The sequence below is a fragment of the Pelophylax lessonae genome (genome assembly GCF_965119305.1).
Source record: "Pelophylax lessonae genome assembly, chromosome: 4".
Lineage (NCBI taxonomy): Eukaryota > Metazoa > Chordata > Amphibia > Anura > Ranidae > Pelophylax > Pelophylax lessonae.
Genome location: NC_138771.1, coordinates 495581567 through 495602366, shown reverse-complemented (window position 1 = coordinate 495602366; position 20800 = coordinate 495581567). Strand labels below are relative to the sequence as shown.

The following is a 20800-nucleotide window of genomic DNA, read 5'->3' as shown; positions in this document are numbered from 1 at the left end:
TTTTACAATGCTTCATGGGATGTGTAGTTCTGCAACAGCTGGAGGGCCGTAGTTTGAGGATCCTTGTTTTAGACAATTGCAGTCTTTCACCTCTATTGTAATATTTTGGAGAAGGCCCTTCTCTGTTCCAGCATGACTGTGCCCTTGTGCACAAAGCCAGCTCTCTATATCAGTGCCCATGGTTTTAGAATGGGATATCTACTGTAACAAAATTTTATAGGTGTGATGGTGAGGGATCCACAAACATTTCCATATACTGTATATGTTTGTTGTTTCCTATTGAAGTCTAGCAGGACCTCATCCCAGCTGCCTTCCAAGTCTGTATTTTGGGCTTTTATTGTGATGGGTGTCCTCACCAAGTATTAAAAATATGGTAGTAGGTGGGTTTGAGTTGACTTTCTACAAAAGTCAAAATGTATATATTATTTAAACTGTCTATATCTTTTGATCCATTCATTGGTTTCATGTGCTCTCTATAAGATTGCCTCCGCTTGTATATTTTTTCATTATATGCTCAGTAGAAACAGACCATGTTTGTAATAGGTTTGCGTGAAACCTCAATTTATTTCAGCAGTCATTCAGCAAGAATGCACGCACATGGCTATGTGTAACATACAGTACTGTTCAAAAGTTTTAGGTGTGAAGAAATGTTGAAAAAAATGCAAAGTGAACGAACAGAAGAAAAGTTTAAATCAAATCACTATTTGGTAGGACCACCCTTTGGCTTCAAACAGCATCAATCCTTACACTTGCACACTTGCAAATAGTCAGGGATTTTGTAGGATTTGAGTCAGGTGTAGAAACAGCTTTGTAGAAGGCTTAAAACTCGGCGAGGAACAGCCAAACTCTGCTAAGGTAAGATAAGGTAAGGTTTTGGATAACAGTTTCATGTTACAAGTCATATACAGTGCCTTGCGAAAGTATTCGGCCCCCTTGAACTTTGCGACCTTTTGCCACATTTCAGGCTTCAAACATAAAGATATAAAACTGTAATTTTTTGTGAAGAATCAACCACAAGTGGGACACAATCATGAAGTGGAACAAAATTTATTGGATATTTCAAACTTTTTTAACAAATAAAAAACTGAAAAATTGGCCGTGCAAAATTATTCAGCCCCCTTAAGTTAATACTTTGTAGCGCCACCTTTTGCTGCGATTACAGCTGTAAGTCGCTTGGGGTATGTCTTTATCAGTTTTGCACATCAAGAGACTGAAATTTTTGCCCATTCCTCCTTGTAAAACAGCTCGAGCTCAGTGAGGTTGGATGGAGAGCGTTTGTGAACAGCAGTTTTCAGTTCTTTCCACGGATTCAGGTCTGGACTTTGACTTGGCCATTCTAACACCTGGATATGTTTATTTGTGAACCATTCCATTGTAGATTTTGCTTTATGTTTTGGATCATTGTCTTGTTGGAAGACAAGTCTCCGTCCCAGTCTCAGGTCTTTTGCAGACTCCATCAGGTTTTCTTCCAGAATGGTCCTGTATTTGGCTCCATCCATCTTCCCATCAATTTTAACCATCTTCCCTGGCCCTGCTGAAGAAAAGCAGGCCCAAACCGTGATGCTGCCACCACCATGTTTTACAGTGGGGATGGTGTGTTCAGGGTGATGAGCTGTGTTGCTTTTACGCCAAACATAACGTTGTGCATTGTTGCCAAAAAGTTTGATTTTGGTTTCATCTGACCAGAGCACCTTCTTCCACATGTTTGGTGTGTCTCCCAGGTGGCTTGTGGCAAACTTTAAACGACACTTTTTATGGATATCTTTTAAAAATGGCTTTCTTCTTGCCACTCTTCCATAAAGGCCAGATTTGTGCAGTATACGACTGATTGTTGTCCTATGGACAGAGTCTCCCACCTCAGCTGTAGATCTCTGCAGTTCATCCAGCGTGATCATTGGCCTCTTGGCTGCATCTCTGATCAGTCTTTTCCTTGTATGAGCTGAAAGTTTAGAGGGACGGCCAGGTCTTCGTAGATTTTACTCCTTCAATTTCAATATTATCGCTGCACAGTGCACCTTGGGATGTTTAAAGCTTGCGAAATTTTTTTGTATCCAAATCCGGCTTTAAACTTCTCCATAACAGTATCTCGGACCTGCCTGGTGTGTTCCTTGTTCTTCATGATGCTCTCTGCGCTTTAAACGGACCTCTGAGACTATCACAGTGCAAGTGCATTTATACGGAGACTTGATTACACACAGGTGGATTCTATTTATCATCATTAGTCATTTAGGTCAACATCGGATCATTCAGAGATCCTCACTGAACTTCTGGATAGAGTTTGCTGCAACGAAAGGGGCTGAATAATTTTGCACAGTTTTTTATTTGTTAACAAAGTTTGAAATATCCAATAAATTTCGTTCCACTTCATGATTGTGTCCCACTTGTTGTTGATTCTTCACAAAAAATTACAGTTTTATATCTTTATGTTTAAAGCCTAAAATGTGGCAAAAGGTTGAAAAGTTCAAGGGGGGCGAATACTTTCGCAAGGCACTGTAAATTGGCAAGACTGAGCACAGCAACAAGACACAAGGTAGTTTCTGGATCAGCAGGGTCTCTCCCAGGCAAAGATTTCAAAGCAGGCTTGAGTCTCAAGATGTGCTGTTCAAGCTCTTTTGAAGAAGCACAAAGAAAGAAGCAGCATTAAGGACTGGAGAGGCAGTGATCGGCCATGGAAACTTAATGCAGCAGATAAAAGACACATCATGTTTACTTCGACATCAGATGTCCAGCAGTGCCATCAGCTAAGTGCTGGCGGAAACCAGTGGGACCCAGGTATACCCATCTATCTGGAGACATCTGGCCTGAAGTGGTCTTCAAGAATTGCAGCCAAAAAAATATACGTACCTTTATGAGGAAACAAGGCTAAGCAACTTAACTACACATAAAAACATAGGAACTAGGGTGCAGAAAAATGGCAGCAGGTTCTTTGGGCTAATGAGTCAAATTGTTAAACATTTGGTTGTAGCTGGAGGCAGTTTGTTTGCTGGACAGCGATACAAAAATGAGTGTCTGTAGGGAACTGTGAAGCACAGTGAAAGTTTGGGTCTGCATTTTTGCAAATGGAGTTGGAGATCTGGTCAGGATCAACGGTGTCCTCAATGCTGATAAATACAGAAAGATATTTATCCATCATGCCATACCATCTGGGAGACCTGTAATTGGCCCTAAATTTATTCTGTAGCAAAACAACGATCCCAAACATACAGCCAATGTCATTAAGAACTATCTTCAGCATACAGAAGAACAAGGAGTCCTGGAAATGATGGTTTGCCCCCACAGAGCTCTGATCTCAACATCATAGTTTGTCTGGGATTAGATAAGAAAGAGACAGAAAGATTTAACCACTTCTGGATCGCCTGCTGCGTCGTTACGTCGGTACACGATCCAGTCCTTCAGTGTTCCAGGTAGGAAGATGGCCCCCACTCGACCCTATGGCTTTGGAGGACCAGAGTGACGTTATACGGCCTTAAAAGGGCCCATTTTTTTTCTTGCTAAAAAAAAAAGAAATTTTCTGTTTTTTTTTTTGCTTTTAAGGGTAGCTGTGAGATCTGAGGTCTTTTGGACCCCAGATCTCACATTAAAAAGGACCTGTCCTGCTTATTTCTATTACAAGGGATATTTACATTTCTTGTAATAGGATTAAAAGTTTTTTAAAACATTTTTTTTAAAAGGGAGAGTGTAAAAATAAAAATAAAAGGTAAAACAAATAAGTAAAAAAATAAATAAATTTAAAGCGCCCGTCCCTCCAAGCTCGCACGCAGAAGCAAACACATACGCAAGTCGAGCCCACATATATAAGCGGTGTTCAAACCACACATCTGAGGCATCACTGCAATCATTAGTGCGCGAGCAATAATTTTAACGCTGAACCCCCTCTCTAAGTCTAAATTGGTAACCTGTAGAAAATTTGAAAGCGTCGCCTATGGAGATTTTTAAGTACCAATGTTTGTCGCCATTCCACGAGCGTGCGCAATTTTGAAGTATGACATGTTAGGTATCAAGTTACTCGGTGTAACATTCTCTTTCACGTTATAGAAAAAAATTAGGCTAACTTTATTGTTTTATTATTTTTTAATTCAAAAAAGTGTATTTTCTTGGGCGAATCTCCCCCTGACTTTAATTGGTAGGATTAACCTAGTCAAGATGAAACTGCTTCCCCCTCTTCTCTATGTGCTACGCCACTCCCCGATTTGGATACCCAAGACTGTGTTTCAGCAGTTTAATTCTCATATTCTCACCTTCCTGTGGGGCTCTCGCCCTCCCAGGCTCAGACTCTCTATATTACAGCGACCCTGGACTCGGGGGGGTCTGGCTTGTCCTGATTTTTTCCATTATTACATAGCGGGACGTCTGACCCATGCACATAATTGTTTGACATCTGACACGTCCAATACCGTGGTGGCTCTTGAGGCGGCCCTGGTTGGCTGCTATGAGGCACTGCATAATTTACTGTTTCGTGGAGAGAAGGCCCCATACCAGCTCACTGTTTCCATGGTGACGGTAATCAGGGCCTGGGCGCTGAAGTCTCCGTAAGTTAGGGCGGGCTCCGGCTGTCGTTCCCCGACCTCCCCACTATGGATGAATCCGGAACTTTCTGAATTTTTTGCCATTCCGGATCCCTCTGTGTGGGCCACTAGGGGTGTCCTTTACTTGTCCCATATATGTCAGGGAGGGACACTACTGACGTTTGACCAGCTGAAAGCCAGGGTTTCTCTCCCCAACTCATGTTTTTTTCGATACCTGCAGCTTCGAAATGCGTTTCACAAGCAATTTGGTAACTCCCCCTCTGATTTCACTCTAGCGGATTTGGAGGCACTCCGCCGCGATGAGACGCTGAAAAAACCTCTCTCTTCGATATATAGTACCCTGCTCCCCAATGTACATTCCGGCCTGGAGGCTCTGCATGCCTTCTGAGACACGGAGGTGCCAGAGCTGGACACGGAGGACTGGGAGGATGTCTGGGATTGCCCCTTCCGGCACCTCATGGCCACCAGGGATCGACTGGTGCAGTTCAAAATATTGCATAGGTTTCACCTGACGCCGACTAGACTGAGCAGAGCCTTCCCTGGTACTCCTGGGACTTGCTGGTGCTACTGTGCTGATGCCCCCATTTTTACACATATGATTTGGCATTGTCCGTCTCTGCTGGCGTACTGGACCGCGGTTCTGGACCTTATAGATCAAGTGACCACCACCCGGGTGCCTCCCAAAATTGAGTTTTGCATCCTGGGACTTGTGAATACCCTGGCCCATTCGGTGGTGACCCGCACTCTACTGGGTCTTTTGTTGTTCTATGCGAGGAAATTGGTGGTTCTCAGATGGGGGAAACCTGATGCGCCCACCCTTTCCTCGTGGAAGGCTTTGGTGAACTCCATAATCTCTCTTTATAAAGCGGCATACACTAACAGAGGTTGCCCTCAGAAATTCATGAAGGTCTGGGGCATATGGTTGGAGGCAGGGGAAACTGTTAACGATTATGAGGGCCCTGATGCTGTAGCTCCGTAGTCTCTATTATTGCTTGTCTTCTGTTCAGTTGGGGAGGACTGGGCCTGTGCCACTTTTTCCGTGTCCTCGGGTGTTCCACAGTGACTGGACTCTTCCTTCAGACACTGCCTGTCACTGGTGAAGCATGATTTTGCAATGCTATAGCTGCAGCCTTGTTCTGGGTTTTTGTTTTATAATAGTTGTACTTGTTATGTATGTTCTTTTTGTATTGTCTTGAGCCAGGGTATGCCCAATGGCTCTGTTTTTGTACGTTTAAAAAAAAAAAAGTGTATTTTCCAAAAAGATTTGCGTTTGTAAGACCGCTGCGCAAATACTGTGTGACATAAAATATTGCAACGATCTCCATTTTGTTCTCTAGGGTCTCTGCTAAAATATATATATATATATATATATAATGTTTGGGGTTCTAAGTAGTTTTCTAGCAAAAAATACTGATTTTACCTTGTAAACAACAAGTGTCAGAAATAGGCCTGGTCCTTAACCACTTACCGCATATCGACGTAGGGCTACGTCGGTAAACTTTGCGGGGCTTATACCGGGATGATGCCTCTAGCTAGAGACATCATCCCGGTACCGTGGTTTGAAGCCGACGGTCGGCTTTCCGTCGGTAATGACCGATGCGGCTCGGGAGCCGCTCGATCGTTACCCGGGGGGGGCGGGAGGGGACGTCCCCCCCCTCCCGCCGCCTTCCGTGGCTTTGCTCGGGGCTCCCATCCCACCGGGAGCCCCGAGCACCCAGCCGGCACATCCGCCGGCTGGATGGAGTCCCGATGAATGCCGGAAACGGCATTGATCGGGTCTCCGATGACGTAACCCGGAGGCGGCGTCCATGACGTCACTTCCGGGTTACTGTGCTGCAAAAGGCGGCAAAACGGCTGTATGCAAAAATGCCGTTTTCGGCGTTTTGCATACAGGGAAGTGTAGTGGAGGGGTCTAGGGTCTTTTAGACCCTCGATTCCTCCATAAAGTGTACCTGTCACTACATATTGGTGTCACAAGGGATGTTTACATTGCTTGTGACAGCAATAAAAGTGATCAGATTTTTTTTTTTTTTTAAAAACCTGTAATAAAGTTAAAAAAAAAGGAAAAATAAATAGGAAAAAAAAAAAAAATTTAGCCGCCCCCGTCACCGTTAGCTCGCGCACAAAAAAAAACGTATACGCAAGTCGAGCCGCGAATGAAATCGCTGTTCAAACCACACATGTGAGGTATCGTCGCGATTGCCAGAGTGTGGGCAATAATTTAAAAAAAAGAGCTACACTTTAATTTTTAACAGGTAACTGTTAAATAAATTTAAAGCGTCGCAGATTGAGATCTCTATTGACCGTAGTTTGTCGCCATCCCACGGGGGGGGGCGCAATTTTAAACCGTAACATGTTGGGTATTTATTTACTCGGCGTGACATCATCTTTCACAATATACAAAAAAAATGGGCTAACTTTACTGTTTAGTATTTTTTAAATGCAGTGAAATGTGATTTTTCTAATTTTTTCCAAAAAAATGGCATTTTAAGACCGCTGCGCAAATACCGCGTGACAAAAAATTTTGCAATGACCGACATTTTATTCTCCAGAGTCTTTGCTAAAAAATTATATATAATGTTTGGGGGTTCTAAGTAGTTTTCTAGGAAAAAATACTGGTTTTAACTTGTAATCAAAAAGTGCCCGAAATAGGGCTGGGGCTTAAGTGGTTAAGTGGTTAATGCTGCTTACATCCACAAAAGTTCTGTGGTTAGGTAGATTTTTGGAACAACCTACCTACTGCGTTCCTTTAAAAACTGTGTGCAAGAATTTATGCTGTTTTGAAGGCAAAGGGTGGTCACACCAAATATTAATTTGATTTGGATTTCTGTTAATTTACTTTCCATTTTGATTAATAAAAAAATATAAACTATTAAGTGCCCATTCACACTACCGCGACTTGTCAGGAGACTAGTCAGCCTGACAAGTCGCGGTCCATGCAGTACTACGGGAACCGTTCTAATAGGAGCGACTTAAGTCGCTCCGACTTAGAAAGTAGTTCCTGTACTACTTCGGGGCGACATCGGAGCGACTTGCATTGACATTCATTATATGAAGTTCGTGCAAGTCGCGCCGAAGTCGCGGTGCACGCAACTTCACAGGTTGCCCCCAAAGTCAGGCCGCGGTAGTGTGAACCGGCACTTACACTTCTATTTCTGAAAGTTTTCTTAATTTACAGCATTTTTTAAAAAAACTTTTTCACAGTAGTTTACAAAAAGCCGCTAGAGGATGAACCTACAACTCTGTATGTAAATATATAGTGATGATCATTTGGCTGAGAAAACAGTGATGTGAAAATTGAGCTTCTAGGAAACCTTTTAAAAGATGCTAAAAAAATAAATTTAGCAGGAAATATGTGACAACCGCCTTTAATGAAGTAAAGTACTGTAAAGTAGTAGTCACAAGTAGTAAAGTAGTGCTGTGTTTTCTGTCCCTGTGCAGGAGCGGGTGGAGTACCTTTTCCTCATCATCTTCACTGTGGAAGCGTTCCTCAAAGTCATTGCATATGGGCTTCTCTTTCACCCCAACGCATACCTCCGGAATGGCTGGAACTTGCTGGATTTCATCATTGTGGTTGTAGGGTGAGTTGGAGTTAAACGCATGCTTCTTGCAGACACATAAAGCCTAATTATATACAAAACATTTTTAGTTTTAAATAGAGCAGGCAAGGGTTAGAGCCTCTGTGTGGGTTTTTTGCAGTCTGTTCCCTTATTTTGGACATTACTGCTCATTTCCTCTCAGAATAGGTAGTAAGGGGAAATTTCTTCAAAAAGAATAAATCTACTGGTAGGAACAACAGGTAATAAAACTATGTTACAGAGAGGGGCTCTGAAAAACAAAAATTGCTGTGTTACTTCTACATACACTATTGTCGCTTTTCCACTGCATGCAACGGATCGGTTTGGCTCGGTTTGGCGCTTTTCCACTGCATGGTACCGCATGGTACGTGTTAGAACGGTTCGGTATGGTTTGGTACAGCGGCGCTTTTCCACTACATGGTGCGGCTCGGTACGACTCGCTTAAACAGTACCACCTCGGTTGGGGTTCCAAGCGGGCCGTACCTATACCATATCCCACAATCCTTTGTATGCAGCCTTGATTGTTTGTCACTACTAGCCACTGATTGGTCAGAGAATCGTTGTAATCCCACTCACTTACTACTTTAGTGGAAAGGCAAACCAAGCCGAGTAGAGCCTATACAGTGCTGAAACGTGCCGACTCGTACCACGCAGTGGAAAAGCCAACTGAGCCAAGCAGGACCAAGCAGTGCCGAGTGGAGCCGAGTCGGTACTTGCAGTGGAAAAGTGCCAAATACACTATATTGTCAAAAGTATTGGGCCGCCTGCCTTTACACGCACATAAACTTTAATGGCATCCCAGTCTTAGTCCGTAGGGTTCAATATTGAGTTGGCTCAACCTTTGCAGCTATAACAGCTTTAACTCTTCTGGGAAAGCTGTTCACAATATTTAGGAGCATGTCTATTGGAATGTTTGGCCATTCTTCCAGAAGCGCATTTGTAAGGTTAGGCACTGATGTTGGACGAAAAGGTCTGGCTCGCAGTCTCTGCTCTAATTCATCCCAAAACTGTTCTATCGGGTGCAGGCCAGTCAAGTTCCTCTACCCCAAACTCGCTCATCCATGACCTTTATGGACCTTGCTTTGTGTACTGGTCCAAATCATTTGGTGGAGGGGGATTATGGTGTGGGGTTGTTTTTCAGGGGTTGGGCTTGACCCCTTAGTTCCAGTGATAGGAACTCTTAAAGCGTCAACATACCAAGACATTTTGGACAATTTCATGCTCCCAACTTTGTGAGAACAGTTTGGGGATGGCCCCTTCCTGTTCCAACATGACTGCGCACCAGTGCACCAAGCTAGGTCTATAAAGACATGGATGAGCAAGTTTGGGGTGGAGGAACTTGACTCCTGACTTCAACCCGATAGAACACCTTTGGGATGAATTAGAGTGGAGACTGCGAGCCAGGCCTTCTCGTCCAACGTGGGCTTCTGGAAGAATGATCAAACATTCCCATAGACACACTCCTAAACCTTGTGGACAGCCTTCCAAGAAGAGTTGGAGCTGTTATAGCTGCGACGGGTGGGCTAACTAAATATTGAACCCTACAGACTAATGCCCCATACACACATGCAGATTATCTGAAGACTTTTGTCTGCAGACTTACCTTTTCTATGTAGTGCAAGGGCCTGCCGGATTGCATACAAATTGAAAGTGTTTAGGTTTGACCTCATATTATATGGTTTTGGTAAGTCTGCAGACAAAAGTCTTCAGATAATCTGCACGTGTGTACGGGGCATAAGACTGGGATGCCATTAAAGTTTGACAATATAGTTAGTGCTTTTGACAATATAGTGTATGTCAATTTTCATTTTATGCCCAGGGTTCAACTGTGTCAGTGGAACAGTTTAGGCTACGTTCACATCTTGGCGTTGCTATTACAGACGTTTTTATGGGCGTTTTTTTAGGCGTTTTTATGGGAGTTTTTGCAGGCGTTTTTTGTGCAGGCGTTTTTAGATTGACTAGAGACCAATGGAAGACGCCTGTAATCTGCCCAAAAAGAAGCTCATGTACTTTTTTGAGCATTGGGCATTTTGCTCACAGCCTCAAAACGCTCAGATGTGAACAGGGGCCATTGAAATGCGTAGGATTTGTCTTGTTGGGCGTTTTGAGAGCTGATCCTAGAGCAGAAAAATGCCCCCAAAACACCCCAAAACGCCTACATGTGAACGGAGCCTTAGTGTCACTGAAAGATTTTAGATTTTGTGATTACCACTCTTTTGCTATATTATTGTTCTGCACTATTTCCGTTGCTAATCTCTTCTTTCTTTGTAGGCTTTTTAGTGCAATTTTAGAACAAGCGACAAAGGCAGATGGTGGCAGTGCCCTTGGAGGGAAAGGGGCGGGCTTCGATGTGAAGGCACTGCGAGCATTCAGAGTGCTGAGACCCCTGAGGCTGGTATCTGGGGTACCCAGTAAGTAGATGGAGTTTATATCTGCATTTATCGTTAAGAAGGCAACATAGGTTGTGTGCACCACCCTTCTTTTGCTCCAGCCTATCCCTATATTTCAAAGCCCAGCAGAGCTAAGCATTTGTGTTGATGCCATTGTCCTAGGTCTTAGAAGGAGGTCATATCATGACTGTGTGGTCAGTCTCACTATTATTGGTCTATGAGCAGTTGTAATCTAATCCATTTGAGCAACCAAAATTGAGTTAAAGTGTATCCAAACCCAAAAACAAAAATGTAAAGTTTATTCCAAGTTCCCTCTGAAATGCAAGATTCAAATTTAACTGGCACATCGGTGAAGAATTGGGAATGCTGTTATTGGTAATACATATCTGTACCGACTATCAAGCCATGTAGCGCATACAAAGCTGAGGGGAGGTTGCATAAATGTTAAAGTGTATCTAAACCCAAGAACAAAAATGTATTTTTCAGTCTTTTTATTCTTCAATTTTCATCTGGTGGTCCTGCCAGTAACACACGTCCTGTCCTATTGTGACAATGCTTACTCACTGTATTGTATCTACAGTGAAGAAGCATTGTTCCCTTAGGACAGGACTACAAAACACCTCTCTTCATCTTCATAAGATGTTTTGTAGTCGTCAGAGGTGCACCAGGCAGGAAGTTATTATGCGCTATCTGGTAGTAACGTCTGCCGTGTGGGCAAACAAAAACAAGAGAGAGAAACAAAAACCAGTGACTCTCATAAAAGACTTGTAGAAGAGCATGCTCCTATTGCAATATCAGACTGACGCCACTGCTTGTTCTGTGTCCCCTATTCTGCCTTCCGTTTTGTTATCTCCACCATGGTGTGACACCCTCTTGAATTGGTGCCAGCGTGGGCATTCACAGCTCTGACAGAATATGTCTTCTTTGCCATGTGGAGCCCACTAATTAAGCAGTAATGTCTTCCCATGCCAAGCCAGGGACCGGAGGGTGCCCGCTGCTGCCGATGACAGACAGTGCGCGTTGCCATCATTTAGCCGCGGGCTCCTTGCCAAGTAGGTTTTTTTTTTTGCAGTCTCTGAAAAGCTCCATCAATGTCAGCAAAAGTCTTTTCTGTACATAAAACGCTCTCTGCCATTGCGAGCGATCGCCCGGCCGCTCCTGTCTCAATTCCCCGAGGCTTGCAGCAACATGTGCTAAATTGGCAATATAATAATCGGCTGGAAGGCACATTGCGCTCATTGTAATGTCTACCTCCTAATGGAAGACATGCTAAACAGCTTTTACATTTCCGCTCAAACCTATGCAGATTGCTGGTAACAGACGGTGGAAAATAAAAGAAAGGAAGAAAACGTTTTTTTATTCCTGACTTTCCCGGCCATTGTTTTTAACGCTGAATAGGAAATGAAATAGGCTTAAAGAGGAACAGTACTCTCTTTTGTAACTATACAAAAACAAGCCAACTTACTGTACAATATTGTAAATAATTGTAAATATATAATACAATATTGATGTATCTTAATGGTTTAAGTGATCTTTTTTCAATTTTTATACTAAATGGGCAAAATATGTGGACCCTCTTCTAAATGATTAATGCTAAAGCCTCGTACACACGATAAGAAATTTGGCTGGGAAATTTAGTCCGAACGACCGATCTGCCGATTTTCGGCTTGTTAGTATGGTACTTTCGACAGCCGACTCCGACTTTTCGGCTGACAAAATCCTGGTGTGCAGGCATTAAAATTTTTGTCCTCCGCCAAAACACGTCCGATTTTCGTCTCATTAGTACAGATTTTGATGGGGAAAAATCTTATGAGCAAGACTAGGCATGCTCAGAGAGAAAGAACACATAGAAAGCAATCCAACACATGACATTACTTCTGAAGTAGAATTCTGTCATACGGGAAAATTTGTGTGCAGTCTAGAGCACATTCCTACCAACAGACACGCACTCTGGACAAAAGACGGACGACTGGTTGGCGGAAATTCGTTGCGTGTGTACGAGGCTTATGACTACAGCATACAAATATATTTTTAGGCAATTGTGCTCTTCCAACTTGTAGTAACAGCTTGGGAAGCCCCTTTTCTGTTCCAGCATGACTGTGCCACTGTGTACAAAGCCAGCACCATAAAAACACAGTGGGGGGATTTACTAAAACTGGAGCTCTCAGAATCTAGTGCAGCTGTGCATAGTAGCCAATCAGCTTGTTTGGTTTAAGTGGTAGTAAACTCTTTTGTTCCATTTTTACCTACAGGTAAGCATATAAAAAAGCTTACCTGTAGGTAAAATGAATTTATGCACCGTTAAGTAGATATTCCAACAAGCAGCAGCTGATGACGTCACTAGTGCATGCGCTCTGAAGGAACAGCATACCTGTGCCATTCCTTTACAGCTCTATGCCATGCTGGGGATGCGCAGGAGTGACGTCATTGCGGATCGGCCAGTCAGATGGGCAGAGCCCGCAAACCTGGAAGAAGACCAGGTGAAGATGGACTGGGTGACAGGGCGCCACTCAAGAGATCCATTCTTGGTCCACATCATCCATTTCCCTGGTAGGTCGGGGGGGCAGCTCACCGTCAGCACCATAGCAACAAATTACTCCATGTGTCCTGGTCCGCCCTTCTACAGCACAGAAAAGAATGATGTGGTGCGGAGGATATGGACAAGACACTTGCAGTAGCACCAACTCAGCATTGCTGAAGCTGCACTTCCCCTGGGCCCCTCCACATTCTGATACCAACGTCACAAGATCCAGCCTTGATTGTGAGGCAGGTCTCTTTGTCTAGTATTGGTACCTGATCATATTAATAGGCACAAAATCCCACAGACACATTTAATCTTTTGTGGAAAGGCCTCCCAGAAGAGCAGAGTCTTTTATATCCAGAGGAGGAGGTTGGAAACTCCCATTTTAAAGCTTCACACTTGCGAGACTTGTCATGCAACTTTGGACATCAAAGTCGCATAACAAATCGTTCCCCATGTTTTCCAATGGTAACCATTCATATATGTGCAACTTAAAGTTTATACACTACTTTGACTGACTTTCATGCAACATGAGGGCCATAGACTTCAATGTTAACCCTCAAAAGATGCATGAAAGTCATATCTGAATGTTACACAGTGCAACAGTTGTCCATTATCACTGATCAAAGCCAAAGTCATATGCAAGTTGCACCCATCCAAAGTTGTGTTAAAGTCGCATCAAAGTTGCACTCCAAAATTGGCACAACTTTGGACTCGTACAAGTATGAATGGAGCCCAAGGCTCATTTCACACTTGTGCGACTTGTCCTGCAACTTAGGACCGCAAAGTTGCATGACAAGTTGTACCCTATGTTTTCCAATGAGTACCAATCATATCTGTGCAACTTCAAGTCACAGCGATTTTAAAGTAGTCCCTGCGCTACTTTGGTCTGACTTTGATGCAACTTTAGGTCCATAGACCTCAAGATTACACAGGCACTGCTTCAAGTCAAAGTCGTATCAAAATCACGGTAAAATCGTGCGATTTTCAGGTCGCACAAGTGTGAAGAGGGCCTTATGGTCATGGTTTTGGAGTGCGGTCTGTTGTCCCCCAAATATTTTCCATATTGTGCAATGCAATTTTTGCTTATCTCAGAGTTCAGCTTTAAGGAAACTCAATACTGCAGTTATAAAATGAAATGGCGCCTCCTATATAACTCCTAAGTTCTTATCAAGCAGCTGCCATCAATTATCCAAAAAATACTTATATATTTTGTGTTGAGGCGCTAGCTATTAATGTGTAAACCAAATATCTTATATAAAAAAACAACAAAAAAACAAAAAAAAAAACAAGTAAATTAGCCTCCGTTCACATTGGCACGATTGGACATGCGATTTGACGTCAAATTGCATGCCAAATCGCAGCCTATTTCCAGCAACGGCACTGTTCCATTTGGTGCAACGCTGAATTTGCAGCGCCGCAACAGTTTCCAAAGTAGTTCCTGCACTACTTTTGGAAACTTCAGGGGCGATTTTAATAGAATCACCCCCGAACTCGCACTGAAATGTGGGTTTGAAGCCGTGCGAGTTCAGCTGAACTCGCATGATTTCAAACTCGTGCTTAGTGTGAACGAGGACTAAAGGTAAAATAATTATGTGCTGCTGATAGCAATAAAAGTTCTTGCAATTTGTCTTTGTCACCACGTGTTCAGTTGTGATCCATGCTCTTCTTACTTAAAAGTGCTCCTTTTTATAAATGTGCTCCACCACCTGTAATAAGGGGGGCCACTCACCATATAGTTTTGGGCCACCAGGACCCTCACAGTTTATATGGAATTAATTTATGTCGGTATGGGCTCAGCATACATCCCGTGTCACCAGATAGCTTTGGGCCATCAAGACCCTCACAGCTTATATGGAATTCCTTTATGTTGGTATGGGCTCAGCATTCATCCAGTGTCACCAGCAGGGATATCCCAAAATTATATTTATAAAATGATAGGCTAATTTACTTGTTTTTTTTTTTTTTTGTTTTTTTTTTTATAAGATATTTGGTTTACACATTAATAGCTAGCGCCTCAACACAAAATGTATAAGTATTTTTTGGATAATTGCCAAATTTGACGGCAGCTGCTTGATAGGAAAATAGGAGTTGTATATTTTTATAACTGCAGTATTGAAAACAGCTGTTTCCTTAAAGCGAATTATCATGCAATACGTCTATTTAAAAGACATAAGCCAGTTAAACTCACATTTCCTTGTGCCGTATAGCCGCACCCACTGTAAATCCCCTGGTTTGTTTAAAATCTTCACCGTTCGTGTCTATAAGCTGCGTGCGTTCCACCTGCGCTCCTGAGTCGGACGTGACAAAACCCGAAATATCACTGCTACTAGGACCTCAATGCATTTCACCAGACGGCATCATCTGGAAAACATTCTCATGTCCTTGTAGCGGAGGTATTTCCAGTTTTCTCACGTCCGACTCAGGTGCAATGCAGGTGGAATGCACACCGGCTCATAAACCCGAGCAGCGAGGATTCTAAACTAACCAGAGTTGAGTTCCGCAATACTGCACAAGGAAATGTGAGTTTATTGGCTTATGTTTTTAATGGAAATTTTTTTAAATAAATGGGTATTGCATGATAATTCGCTATTGTTTTCTTATTTTGGAATATCCGTGCTGGTGACACTGGATGTATGCTGGCCCCATATCAACATAAAATAATTCCATATAAGATGTGAGGGTCCTGGTGGCCCAAAACTATCTGGTGAGTGGCCCCCCTTATTACGGTGATGGAGCATATTTATAATAAGCAGCAACTTTAAGTAAGAAGAGCATGGATCACAAATGAACAGGTGGTGACAAAGAGAAATAGTATAAAGGACTGTTATTGTTTTAATTGATTACAGGATATTCAGTTATTGCTACCAGCAGCACAGAATTGTTTTATCTTTATTCACTTGTTTTTTTGTTGTTGTTTTTTATGTGGATTTATATATAAGATATTTGGTTTACACATTAATAGCAAGCGCCTCAACACAAAATTTATAAATACTGCAGTTATGTTTAATGTTGCATTCTTTGCTGCCAGTTTTAATAACCCTATGGAATTTAAAATAGATAACTTTTATTTGCATGCAATAAAGTTTTGTGGTTTTGAAAGTGAATGCTGACATATGTGTTGTGTCTACAGGTCTTCAGGTTGTGCTGAATTCTATCATTAAGGCCATGGTGCCGCTGCTGCACATCGCCCTGTTGGTGCTGTTCGTCATTATCATTTACGCCATTATCGGGCTGGAGCTGTTCATGGGCAAGATGCATAAAACCTGCTACTTCCTGGCCAGCAAAGGTGAATCAGTCTCTAATGGCATACACTAATTTGTAGAAGGATTTCAAGTATAGCCAACATTTTTTTATTAGTTTTAGATGGCGTAAGGAAATGCTAGAACTTATTAGTTTAATTGTATTTATTTAATTATTTTTGCTGTTTGTATTCTACTGGGGAGATTTCCTGGAGACACAATAGGTAATGAGAGTCTCCAGAGAGAAACAGGTGTCCCCAATGAAGATTTTCTTTCATTTTTTGCTTCTGTGGCAACTTTGCCCTCTTCAGGATTCTGAAACTATGTGATGTATAGAAACACAGAAGAGCGATGGCAGAAAAAAGACCAAATGGTCCATCAATTTTTTCCATTTTTTAAAAATGTATTTATGTTTTTTTTTGCTCAATTTGTTTCTTTTTTGTTAACTTTTCATATATGTATAGTTTTATGTTTGTCCCAAGAATGTTTGAAGAAACTTACTGTTGACTTACTCACTACCTCTGCTGGAAGTCTGTTCCAACTACTACTTCTAAGATTCGTTTTGAACTTCCATCCTGCTATTTTAAGGTCTTGTCCCCGTGTTCTTGATCTTGGCTTCATATTGAAAAATACTTTCCTCCTGAACCTTTTTTACCCCTTGATGTATTTTAAAGTTTTAATCATGTCTCTCCTTTCCCTTCTTTCCTCTAGACTGTACATTTTAGGTTCCTGAAGTCTCCCTGATATGTTTTATCCCTCAGACCTTTTACTATTTTTGTTGCCTGTCTCTGGACACATTCTACTGTATCTTATCAGTATCTTTTTGTAGGTGAGATCTCCAGAAATGGACAGAGAGGGTTCAATTCACGAAAGCATATTGCATGTGGTATTTGGGTCAGGTGACACATTTTTCCCAAATATCACATGGGATACTGAAACTGTCAATTCACTATCCCTTTATGTGGTATTTACCTCAAAAAGGATTTTGCGCTCGGTAAATACTGCAAAAGATAACATTAAAGTAAATTCACTTAAAGTAAGTAAATAAATGCATATGTTAAATACTGTAAGTAGTGGTCCAGGCATGTAAATTTGAGGAATGTAGGAACTTTCAGCTGGTTGTTAAGGTCCATGATATTTCCCGCTGAGAGCAAATTGTAAACAAAAAACAGCATGGAGTCTTCCCCAGTCTATACCAGGCCTTTCAAGTCAGGTATGGATTATGGGGGAACATCACGCCAAAAAGGCGTGAAGTCTCCTAAAATTGGTACCAGACCCTTATCCGAGCATGCAGGCCAGAAAAGGGGGGGGGGCGAGCAAGTGCCCCCCTTCCCTCCTGAACTATACCAAGCCACATGCCCTCAACATTTGGGAGGATGCTTTGGTGGGGGACTCTCCCCCCCAAAGCATCATGTCCCTATGTTGATGAGGGCAAGGGCCCCTTCCCTACAGCCCTGGCCTTGTTGTTTTTAGGGCGTGGGGGGTGACTTATCAGAATCTAGAAGCCTATTTAACAAGGGGTCCTCAGATCCAGCAACCCCCCCCATGTAAATGAGTACAAGTGCTGAGTCATGATTGTTAAGGACAGGGTGAGTGCTGGCCCCTTAACAACCAGCTATTTACTAGTTGTTAAAGGGGTTTTACAGTCAGAAGGTTTTTTTAACCTATCGTATTCTATGCATTAAGATAAAAAACATTCTGTGTGCAGCAGCTCCCCTTAGCCCCCCTCCAAGTGCTTACCTGAGCCCCTCTTGATCCAGTGATAAGTATTGTGGCGGGTGCCAGCTCATTAACAACCAGTTATTCAAGTTAACATACCACAAGTTTTCACTACTTAAATACTGCATCGCTTCAAGAAATAGCGCATTGGTAGTATAGTAGCGTTTTTTTAGTGAATTGCAAAAAACTTTTGGAAAATGCTATGAGCTATTTTAATAAAAAGATAAAAAGAATTATGCTGCGCTAAAAGAAATATACAAAAGTGAAATGAGAAATGAAATGAAAAGGTGGTTGAGTTAAAGTGCTTAAAACTTGAATGAAAACAGGGATAACCAGATACCAATAGTCACCAACGTGACAAACCCACCACCACGGATAAGGGTATTGCGCTTACCAAAAGCTGTGGACCCAGGTACCATATAGTAAATGGGTCATACATGCAGGGATAGTTGGCAACAATTTAGAAGCCCCAATCGCTCAGGAATCGTCAATATGGATATCCACAATGTATCACCACAGTTCTGATGGGAATGGACCTCGCCTTAGATGAACCATGTCTCCAGGTTTAAGCCAGTATGTGAAAACAAGCCAAGTGGTCGCACATAGTGTAAAACCATTTAAAACACATTTTTTTAAGAAAATTACAGAACAGTTACAAAAATCTGCAGAAAAATAGTGCTTGTAGTGTAGGAATGATCTCAGCGGGAAAAGTACCCTGGCCGTTTCATCATACATGACATCCTCACATACTGGCTTAAACCTGGAGACATGGTTTATCTGTGGCAACGGGTTATTCCATCACAAATATGGTGATACATTGTGGATATCCATATTGAAGATTCCTGAGTGATTGAGGCTTCTAAGTTATTGCTAACTATCCCTGCATGTATGACCCATTTACTATATGGTACCTAGGTCCACAGCTTCAGGTAAGAGCAATACTCTTATCCATGGTGGTGGGTTTGTCACGTTGGTGACTATTGGTATCTGGATAATCCTTGTCTTCATTCAAGTTTTAAGCGCTTTTACTCAAGCACCTTTCTGGAATGTGGACTTTATATGGACACTTTTTTGGTTGTGATTATGTGGACTCTTTTTCTTCTTTTTTCATGAACTTTATAATTTTTACTAATTCTTCATGAATGTGTATATATGATCACTACATATATTTTTTAGCGCTGCACTTTTATTTATGAGCTATTTTACCCCTGAAACTTAAAGCGGGAAACACTGATTCATGAATTTAGCCCAGTATTCTAAGGCCTCAAACACAGTGGGCTTAAAAAACGCTGCTTTTATATGTGTTTGACTTTTTTTTTTTCTGCCTGTAAATGCACCTGTATGTAAGCCTATATGTCCATATGTAGGTATTTACAGGTGTATTAAAAGAGGAGCATTTACAGGCAGAACAAAAAAAGAACAGTGTTAAGGAGAGGAGGTTGTGGGCAGAAAAAACGCCTGATGTGTCTAAACGTGCCTAATAGCTAGGTGTGTTTAGTGCTTGAGTGTTCATTCATCTCAGTGGCCAGAATGAATTAATATGAGAGAATGCTATCCTGGATCTATTGATCACTAATGACCCAGACATAATCTCGGAGGTAGGAGTCCAGGACAACCTGGGCTCTAGCGATCACAGGATGATCACATTTAGTATAAATAACAATATAAAAAGGCAAGTGGGGAACATAAGAACCCTAAACTTCAGAAGGGCAGACTTTCCAAAATTGTACTCATTGATGGAAAGGGTAAACTGGGACCAAACCCTGGGATCACTGACCACAGAGGAAAAATGGGAATGCTTTAGAACAATATTAAGCAAAGGCATCTTGCAGTGCATTCCTATGGGGAATAAATTTAGAAGAGACAAAGCCAAACCTGGCTGGCTAAACCGTAGCGTTAAAAAACTTATTAGGGGAAAAAAATTGGCCTTCAAGAAATATAAATCAGAGGGCACCGTATCGGCCTTCCAGCAATACAAGGAGGAAAATAAGAAGTGTAAACACGAAATCAAGATGGCTAAAATCAACTTTGAGAGACAAATAGCGGAGGATAGTAAAAAAAACCCAAAGAAATTCTTTAAATATATCAACAGCAAAAAAACTAGGGCAGAGCATATTGCACACATAATTAGCGATGATGGGAGGATGGTTACAGAGGACACTGAAAAAGCAACCGTGCTGAATTCTTTTTTCTCGTCAGTCTTTACGCAGGAAAAGGAAGGGTACACTGACCATGACTGTATGGTTAGTAGTAATACACAGGACTTGCCACTATGGCTAACAGAGGGGGAAATCAGGGAAAGACTGGATAAACTTAACACAAACAAATCACCAGGCCCGGATGGCGTACATCCGAGAGTGCTCAAGGAACTCAGTATGGTTATATCTAGACCACTGTTCCTGATCTTTGCTGACAGTATTAGGGCAGGAGATGTACCAGGGGATTGGAGGAAGGCTAACGTGATTCCGATATTCAAAAAGGGCCAGAGACATATCCCGGGAAATTATAGGCCTGTCAGTCTGACATCAATAATATGTAAACTTTTGGAGGGGATGATAAGGGACTATATCGTAGAGTATGCTAAAGACAACAACATCATCAGTAGTAACCAGCACGGGTTTACAAATGGGCGATCTTGTCAAACCAATCTCTTAGCATTCTACGAGGAAGTGAGCTGTGAGCTAGATAGGGGGAGACCAGTGGATGTGGTGTACTTGGATTTCGCTAAGGCGTTTGATACAGTTCCCCACAAGCGCTTAATTTATAAAATAAGGTCTGCAGGTATCGACAGCAGGGTTTGCTCTTGGATACGGAATTGGCTAAA

General features: G+C 42.1%; 1 protein-coding gene across 7 annotated transcripts in view; it reads left to right on the top strand.

The window, feature by feature from the left end:
- Positions 1-20800, top strand: part of CACNA1C (calcium voltage-gated channel subunit alpha1 C) — an 800624-nt gene that overhangs the window by 386162 nt on the left and 393662 nt on the right. For all 7 annotated transcript variants that reach the window (XM_082255705.1, XM_082255709.1, XM_082255707.1 and 4 more), the window contains exons 4-6: positions 7968-8107; positions 10376-10515; positions 16149-16304. In XM_082255705.1, the coding sequence (XP_082111831.1) occupies positions 7968-8107; positions 10376-10515; positions 16149-16304 (436 nt within the window). The remainder of the gene's footprint in view (positions 1-7967; positions 8108-10375; positions 10516-16148; positions 16305-20800) is intronic.